Source organism: Nanorana parkeri, unplaced genomic scaffold (assembly GCF_000935625.1).
Source record: "Nanorana parkeri isolate BGI_ZX_2015 unplaced genomic scaffold, ASM93562v1 scaffold509, whole genome shotgun sequence".
NCBI classification, from domain to species: Eukaryota; Metazoa; Chordata; class Amphibia; order Anura; family Dicroglossidae; genus Nanorana; species Nanorana parkeri.
This window is the reverse complement of record NW_017306777.1, coordinates 989,758-999,519: the sequence shown is the minus strand read 5'-3', so window position 1 is coordinate 999,519 and position 9,762 is coordinate 989,758. Positions and strand designations below refer to the sequence as shown.

The following is a 9,762-nucleotide window of genomic DNA, read 5'->3' as shown; positions in this document are numbered from 1 at the left end:
AACCTACTTCTCTTCCCATGTAGATCTATGGGAATGCAAGGCAGCTGAAGTAGGTGAACTGCAAGTCAAAATGTAGGTAAACTGCTGGTCAAATGCAGCTCAACTACACCTGTAATGAATTCCGAATGATCTCAGAAGTGTCTCTACCTGATGTCAAAACCACATTGAATTTGTCCCTCAAAGCCCATCAGCCCCAAAAAGAACATGGTGATGAAAAAGCTACAAACAGAAGATGAATTCACACATATAGAGGGGAATTTATCAAAACTGGAGCGGACAAAATCTGGAGCAGTTGCCCATGGCAACCAATCAGCTTCTCTCTTAAGTTTGCTCAGCAAGGATTGGAAAATGAAAAAGAGAAGCTGATTGGTTGCCGTGCACAACTGCTCCAAATTGTGTCCCTCCAGTTTTGATAAATTCCCCTCATAGTGTTACATTGTTTGCATTGGATTGTAGATAAATAATAAAGACATGAAAGTGAAAAGATTAATGTGTATATAAAGCTTTTTTTTTGCAGAGAGTGGCAATGTTTTAAAACCCCAGTCAGGTTTTTATTGCTGTCTGTGTCTCCACTCGGGAGTTTCTCCTTCTCTATTTGTACTCTTGATCATGTTTGAGTTGTTACAGGAACAGTAGGTGAAGGGAAATTTTCCATTGGGAAAACGTGTTCTGATGACAATTGTCTAAAGTGGTTCTCTTACTTTGGATTGATGTTTCTGCTGTGTCTCTCATACAGGAATTTAAGGGAACTCTCCCAGATGGAAAAACGACATCAACCAAATACTTGACAGGGGTCTAAAACATTTTCTAAGCCTAAAAAGTAGTTATTGAAGTAATTGTCACATGTTACACACTTTACAATACTTAAGAAAAAAGAAAACACATAACATTTTGTAAAGCTTGCATTTAAAAAGAACTTCTTACCTACAGATAAAAGCATATACATATACACATACATGGACTACACAATCTACATGCTTACACATGTTCATGTTGTTGCATTTGCTCATTAAGAATAGGTATACTTTGTAGCAAAGTTAGGTTTACTTATTAAAAGAATAAAACAGTACTTTTTGATTTAAAAAAATGTGATACTTCAAGCTGAGTGTTATTCTTGGTGCCATACTTTTAGGTCTTTCTGTTGAGAGAGTAGTGATTGATGGGAAGTAGCACTTTTCCAAATAAGATGCAAAGAAGTTCCATAATGTTCCCTATTAAAAGTTATTGTCACCTTCCATTGTTATATTACAGTCTTGGAGCCCAGAGGTTAAAGGGATATCCCTCACAACAGGTTTACTGTTGAAATTGAAGGGAAAAAAAGTTGTGGTTAGATTCTGGAACACAAATCAGCCAAGTAGCCACCTCTATAGCTTACTTATAGTATTTTTAACTTCATTTCTATTTTATTTTAAAAATGTTTTGTGCCACTATTCTTTTTGGTTTAAACGGAACCTGCAAAGATGCAATGGCTGACGTTTTTTAAGGCACAGGTCCTGGAAAAGTCATCCTGATCCTAGCTTCATTGCTTAGTAGTCATTGCTTCAGGATGACAAACCCAGAACCCACACCTTTAAAAACAAGTATTCAATGGTAGAACTTGCTGGAGATGAGCTGGATTAATAACTGTTGGTATTATGAGGTGTTTTTCACCTTGACATACATATACTAATAAATATTTCTAGAGGGGCTCAGTTCTGGACTACTGCTTTCCTCTATTTTTGGTTAATATATACATGTTCTTAGTAGGGTAGGTCTGTTTTAGTTTATAAAACAAAGTACTACTTTTTAATGTTGTTTTGAATTGTACTATAGACTCCATTGCACTTAAATTGCACTTTTAGTGAAATTTGACCACACCCACCATTTGGAGCACCACGTCCACCCCCTACTCCACCCCTATTCTCGAGAATTATGAAAATAATTCCTAGGTATGATATTTCAATTCCATATGATATTTTTACTGATATATTTGCATTAATGCAGCTCCTACCTTAAAGGAACCCACTAAAACTAATTTATATTATTATGACCCTGCTCGCACCCCTATTAACCCGCTGGAGTAAACTCTGTTTCTTTCCTTTAGTTTATGGTTATGTAGGTGTGTCTTAAATTGCATTATTGAAGTATTTTCACAACAGAACTCAATGATATGTCTCAGGCTTCACAAGCCAGGCAAAGGCACACTCAGGCTGACATATCCAGAAGTTCTTTATACTGAACTCCAGGCAAGGACCAAAAATCAGCAATTAAAGTGAATTAAGAGGAATATCTATCTATTCTTTTTCACAGCGCATATACTGCAATGTTTCAGGGCCACACAGGACTCTTTTCTCAGGACATGCCCAGTGAAGGGGTGCTGCATGGCCCCAAAATCTTGCACTACCTGCACTCTGATATGATCTCTTAAATAAAATTAAGGACTTGGAGTTTGTATACTTTGTAGTGAAGTTAGGTTTACTTATTAACAGAATAAAATAGTACTTATATAAAAAGCTGAGTGTTATTCTTGGTAGAATGATTTTATTTGAAATTGTCCTTAACTAAACGTGGCCAAATCTGGCAAAGCATATTTTACATTCAAACTAAATACCCCGATCTTGCTTTCACTAGTAGTGCTTTCATTAGAAGTGTAGTCAGGTTATGACCACATACAAATAAGGCAGCATTTATATGTTCAGTGTTGCTTAAATGGCTTTTGATCTACTGCTAAGCATAGCAATTTAATATTTAAAAATAAAAAAATATATATGCATCACTGCCACAAATTATTGCTGCAAACTATAGGGCTTTTTGCTTTTTACTTGTCTTTGATGGAGCAGAAAAGAACAAAACATCAAAGTAGTGCTCATTCACCATAACTGAGAAATTCTATACAGTTTCCTCCTATCACCCATGGTCCATTTCTTTTTTGTATAGTCTTCAGCAGATACCTGTAGGTCGGACCATAATCATTGAGTGGGAGCAGTCTCCAGGACACACATTCTTCCAGTGGATGTAACTCTTGCCATTCAGCATGACAATGAAGCAGTTGTCATACCACCAGCCACTATAGGATGCTGCACAGTTAGCAGAAGTACGGTCCTGATCTTTATCCTTTGTAGAGAACTTCATGTTGTCATGGATAGTATTTGAGTCATATGTAGCAAGGAAGTCCCCTGCAGTACCTGAGTACCTGCCTAAGCGGAGTGTATATCCATTAACCTCTTTATCAAGACTGAAGATATCATAATCAGCATGCCACTCCTTCTCTGCTTTGTCTTTTATTTGGAAGCGTACCATGTAGACCCTCTGAGAGGTGAGAAGGTGAATGTACTCATTGCCCAGCCAGTAATCCTGCATCACATTTCCAAAGCCATACTTGTAGGTGGTCCAGGATTCATGCCATGTGAGTTCAGTTTTATATGAGTTCCTCTGAATTACAGTCCAACCCTTACCATCTTCATCCACGTGGCAATAGACTACCAGCGGAGGTGAAGTATCAGGCTTGATTACATAAACACCACTTGGGCTGTCCTTTGGCAGCTTATCACAATCTATGGGGAACCCTAAAAATATAAAAATTGGTAAGTCAATCTACCTTGAGACGATTACTACCTGATGGAGAAATAAAGAATACAGGGTAGGATAATACTTTCAGAATGAGAATGAAGATAAGGGTCTTTTTATTGTCTGTATACAGGGAGACAAGTCTTCTTAGAGCAGTCATGAAGCAAGGCCAAGTCTAGGTAGCCAATTTATACATGTTTTTGAGCAGGCAATATCCAGTTGACAAAATGTACACAGAACAACAAGCATTCTCAACAGAAATATATATTCTCAATGTACACAGATAAGTAACAAAACCTTGAACTAGTAATTGTATCTAATTATTTTGAAATATGTGTTTACTATTAGGTGAAACAACCATGTGTCCCTCTTGACCCTTCCTAATCTCAAATGCACAATATTCATTGGTTAACCTTTCTTTTTCCTTGTTACAGTCCAGAAGCACACTTTCTCTGTTACCAGGACTGGAAGGGAGGGGAATCTCCCTTAAGCTGGGTGCACAGGGAAAGCTGAAATTCAATTTGTGGGTAACCCTATCTCCTCGACAAAAGTCGATTGTTATATTGATTTTTGTTGAAGGGACATGTTGGTAAATTCTTGGGTAGTATTTGCAGCCCATCAGATGCAAGCCCTTTTTGTGTATCTTGACAAAGTCGCGGGAACTCGTCTCCCTTACTCCCCGGCTTGTTGACTGTCCCTTAGCGTCCTCGCGTATAATGCATGGCTATGGGCTTCAGTGAGCCTCCTACCACCAGAGTGTAGGGGAGAAGAGGATGCAGTTGCTGGTCTTGGAGCATGCTGAAGGACCAGGTAAGAAAAATTATTTTACCTAGGTACCCTAGACTTATAGGAGCCATTAACCCTCATAGTGAGGGGGCAGCCCAACAGCAGGGAGAGTCTTTCGTTATTTGAGATAGGCTTTAATCACACGTGTAACCCAAGCATACACAAACAGTACATTACAAATTACGATCAATTGCAAAAGTTAAAATTTGTGTTGCTTATGGGGAATGTTTATTATTCATAAAGTGTATGTAAAGCTATCAACAAATGTCTCTTTTTTGCTCCCTTCTGGTCTGCTAAATACTGTATACCATTTAAAGTATTTTATTATTTATTTTCAATTTAAAAAAATAATGCAAAAAAAAATACTGGTTGATCATGCAACACATTTGGGGCTGCCCTGTTTCTAGAATTTACTTCCCCCTGTTATCTCAAAGACAGTAATTGGCCCTCCCAGCCCTTATCTGGAACTACAGAATGATAAGTCTTTATTTTGTGGCGATGGGAGAGTAGGTGGGTTTAAGTAGTTTGCCAAGTGAACACTAGGCAGGGCTGACAACACTCAAATGCTTTATAGTGTCAGCCCTCAACAAGAAAATAGGAGCTGGGTGCATTTCTGGCGGATCAGCAGGTAATTTCCTGTATAAGGTATAAAAAAAAAATGGGGAAATGTGCATGCATTGTAGAGATATACTTCATCTGTGTTCTTTATTTTGCCCCAACATACACTTTAAAGTACACCTGATATGAGAGTAATTTGGGTGTGCCACTGTTGACCCCTTTTTGAAAATGTTAATCACCTCAAGCCACCTGCTGCTTCTCCTCCACCTGACAGCTCTCTCACTAGCAGCTGCCTAATTTGCCTGATTAGGCAGGCGAGGCTGCTTGATTCTGTCTGGCCTAGCTCGCCTCACTGGTTTGGGGATGGTGTTTTTTGCCGCAACCTGGAAAGTGCCGCCCAAGGTGGCATTGCGGTTGATACGCACCTGCCTCTCCTGTTCAGACCACTCAGACTGCAGATGCTCAGTGGTGCCCTGCACTCAGTGAGGGTTCACACTGGTTTTGCATTTCCATTTACTTACATTTGAAGGGAAGCAGTTCAGACATGAACACATGCAGAAATGAAAAATAGCTGATCTATATATTATCATAATTACAATTTTAGTAAATTAGCATATTCAGTTCTTCAACATGGTTTTTAAATCTTGGTAACTGTCATTTTACATGTCCAAACACTGGGGACATTTATCAATTCTGCCACTCAGCTAAGCAATATTAATCAGGAGCAGTGAGACAGAGCTGAGATAAATATGAGACAATTTTTTTTATTCATAAATTCCACCCCTGCTGCCCAAAAGTAGCAATGTGATGAAATAAAACCTGCCCTAGAGCAGTTCTGAGAGAACATCTGCCTTCTGTTAAAGGCTAAGTTTACCTTTGGAACCATGTTATACCCATATTGAGGGTGTACCATAAAACATGGTCACATCACAACTTCCCTTCCCTCCATACACTCCACTTACCCGAATTGCAGGGGTCTTCTGCTCTTTTTAAAATTTTACAAAAAATTTTAAAACAAAATTTTGCTAATCCACTGATCTCAGTTGCAATGCTTTACTGGCTTCAATGCATAAAATTCATAAATGCACATTTAAAAAAAAAATGTTTTTATAATAAGACTTTTAAATAGATTCTGTGTCATCTGCATTGTCAAATCTGTCGCAGATCTGTGCTGATCTGTCTCGGTTTGCTGCCCAGGATTACAGGTGCAGGGGTTGTTAATACACATAAAACTGTCACATTGACATTGCTGACTGACTGATATCCTAACTTCTAACATCTAAATCTGATGTCTGTGTGCTCTATAAATATTTCTCACCGTGTCCATGTTGACTGCTGCTTTTAAAATTTTGATGTTATATAGTTGCAAAGTTCTTTGATTGTGAATTTGTTACAGAGTGTTTCCTTTTTTACTACCATACAGCAAAATAAACATTCTCATAAATCCACTGATTACATTGGATGTTATATGTGGCTCTGTATCCCTCAAATATTGTCAACATTCAGCAGGATTTCCAAAAAAAAGATGAATCTGGTTTGGCCCTACATACCAAATGGCTGTATGCTATCAGGCCTGACTTGCTATGATCTTTGCATGAAATGGTCATTTGGAATAGAATTCTGATTTTGTGTTGGAGTCTGACAGACTTTAGTGTAATTAAAAAGTAGTTTGTAATCCGCCTCATCCAATAAAAAGTAAAACATCCAAGAGATGTTGGGACTTCAGTCCTCATACATATATAGGGCAGTGAAAGGAAACTGATCATTTGGAGAGATCGGTGGCTATGGTTAGGCAGCTCAAAACAAACTGGGCTACCCCAAGTGGGTACCAAACATGTCACCCAAAGCATACACAAAACAGAAGAGGGCTTTAAATGGTTTACATTTAAAAAAAATCAGCCATCACATTTTGGGGGCCAAATACTTCCCCTTTATCAGGGTGAAATAATCAGAATGAATTTGAGAAAAGACTTTCCTATATTAATCTGTGTGGAAATAATGTCACTGGGTTAGGAGAGTCAGTACTCAGTAATGCCAGTGTCAATGGCAGGGATAGCAGAGCTATCGAAGCTGCTGTTACTGGCTACTGACACACCTCTGCTGGAATGAAATCCCAAGAAGTCTTATCAGTGCTGTCCAGATTACTTTTGGGAGCTACAGATCACCTGGCCCAGATGTTATGATGATAAGGACAAGGGGCGAAGTTCTGTAGTCCAAACCAGGAGCAAGCAGCCTAGGGTGGCACTGCTCCATAGATAAGGGAGAAAAAAAGGCAGAAAAAAGAAAACGAAAACAACCACCACACCTACACGCTGCAAAGCATAACATTTTTGTTCATGGGTTTAGATATGCTTAAAGGTCACCACACACGTTACAATCTGACCATACAATTATTGTACAATTTTAGATTTACCAAATCTTTGTAATACGAGGACCTGCCTAATCTACCCAATCAATCTGCATCCAATTAGGCAGGTCTTTGCACAACATAGTTGTTGGTAGATCTAAAGAGATCGTACAATCAGATTGTAACGTGTGTGGGGATCTTTACTCTAGTTAGATTAAAGATCATTTCTGATTGGTTGCCCTCTGTCACTACAATTTTTCTTAATACTTTTTGTCCCACTGAATGGATACAATAATCATTACAGTATAATTTTTTTTCTCTCCCCCCAATGTTAGTGTAAGCACTTACCTTAAATGATGCCTCTTAATACGATCTTCTTCTTCTTTCCTGATGTTTTCATCTGTCCCTCCAGCGCTGCTGCGGGTCTCCGATCCAGCGCTGACTCCTCTGTGCTTGCTGGCACTTCCTGTCCTACGGAGTCTGCACGCGGGTGCACGCATCCATAGACTTACCTTGCGTCTCTGCTCGTCTCCCGGCCGAAAATCTGAACTGCGCATGCGCCCGCCTCAAGATGCTTTGCGGATGGAAGACACAGGTACGTTTTAACCTCTTTTAAAGCGTTTAAAAATAAATAAATAAGTTTAACCCTTTAACTATCTAAGTTATGACATTTCTACAAATACATCTTTTAAAGTGATTCTGTGAGTTAAAATCACACAATTGATGGTGTCACCCCAGATTTATAATAATCTCCACAAATACAATGATGTATTTTTACTTGTACGTGATAAAATCTCACCTTCTTGAAGTCGTACTTTTGGAGGGTCATCAACAGCTAATACTGATGAGGACAGGCTTAGGATACAGGCTGCCAGGGGCCAATATAGTGCTTTAAATCGCCAACCTAACCCGGTAAAGCAGGAGACATAATGAGACATGCAAATTACCACCACAGCGCTCACTGGAGAGACTTTGACAGCAATAAACAATACTGAAGTCTACTTCTTCATGTGGGTTGTGTAATGGCAGGTAACTGGGAACTGCACATTTATGGTGTAATATGCATGCTGCTGTTATATTCTCACCCATTGCCGTCTGTGAATATTTTAAACATACACAGGAAGTCACTATTTATACAAAAGGACTAGTCTCCTCCCAGGCTCTGTGTATCAAAGCAAGAAGGTGCAAGCCTCTTCATTTACAGACTCACAAAGTTCATTTGGTGCTTATAATGTTTATTACTTTGCTCAAGGTTACACTTCTCGATATGGGCAGGTTTCTTGCTCCTTTTGTCCCTTGCATTATTGCTGTACTGTCCGCCCACCTGCCTCTAACACTTACTTTGTACAGCACCATGGCAGAGGATGGCTTTATATAACTCTCTAATTATAAAAATACATTTTTACATGCATGGCAAAAGAAGCAGAGTGCTGAGCGTAAGAGCCCTTTTCACACCACATGCGTTGGGGCTGTGCTGGGCGTTTTTTTTTGCCTTGTTCAATCGGCTCAATTCACACCATGGCATTGTACTGGTGTGCACTAAAAGTACTTTTTTTTCAGCGCAGTGCCATGCTGTGTTGATAGAACTTTTAATTTTTTTGGGGGGGAAGATCTTTTATTGAAAGGACATTAACAGCTTTTGATAATGAAAGTGGAAATATTGTCATTTTGTCCCAAGAATGATAGAAATCACCAGCAACAGCTCCGTAAAAGAAATACAAAAAATTTCCATTTATTTGGAATAAACGTCACACATATGAAATAATCCAACGTTTCCGGACCACGCAGGGTCCCTTCATCAGGGCAGAAATGTGACCCAGGAGATGCATGAAAAGGAAGGCTATAACCACCATAATGTCACTTCTACTTATTTAAAGCACATGTCAATTCAAATAAATAAAAAATGTGCAATGCATGCACATTTTCCAGTTTTGTATTTCTTTTTGATGTCTAAAGACCATGCAAGTATAGAAAACCCCTGGTTATTGGCCAGAAAGACACTCAGCACTTGGGGGCCGTTCACACCAATTCCAGTACGGTTAGTTACTGGAACACACTGGATCGCATACTGTGAGCCTCCCTGCGTTTTGGCGACCAGAGGGGGCGTCGCAGTGCATTAGAGTCAATGGCACCGCAGTCACACACCCCACCTGCAATGTGATCGCCTGCACCAGAACGCGTGGCACAGCAATGCACGCGTTCAGGTCCGGTGCAATCACAAAATATAGTGCAAGCGATCGCACCATAACACAGGCATTGCTGAGCCACGCGTTCTGGTGCGGGCGATTGCACTGTAAGCAGGGGGACATGACTGTGGTGCCATTGACATGAATGCACGGTCACACCCCCTCCCAACCTGTAATGCAGGGAGGCTCACAGTATGTGATCCAATGTGTTCCAGCAGCTAACTGCGCTGGAACGCACTGGAATTGGTATGAACGGGCCCTTAAGCAAAGTTGTGTGCTGACAACACACATCATTTTTGTGGACTGAGAGTTGGAAGCCCTGCCCAAAGTATTTTTGCT

At 39.7% G+C, this 9,762-nt stretch overlaps 1 protein-coding gene across 1 annotated transcript; it reads right to left on the bottom strand.

Annotated features, from left to right (window-relative positions):
* Positions 1 to 2,919: 2,919 nt before the first annotated feature.
* LOC108790878 (fibrinogen-like protein 1-like protein) lies at positions 2,920 to 8,326 on the bottom strand. The gene is made up of 3 exons (XM_018561238.1): positions 8,323 to 8,326; positions 8,037 to 8,141; positions 2,920 to 3,545 (listed from the first exon to the last, which is right to left on the bottom strand). Exons 1-3 carry the CDS (start codon positions 8,324 to 8,326, stop codon positions 2,920 to 2,922), a joined length of 735 nt encoding a protein of 244 aa, XP_018416740.1.
* Between the last annotated feature and the right edge of the window lie 1,436 nt (positions 8,327 to 9,762).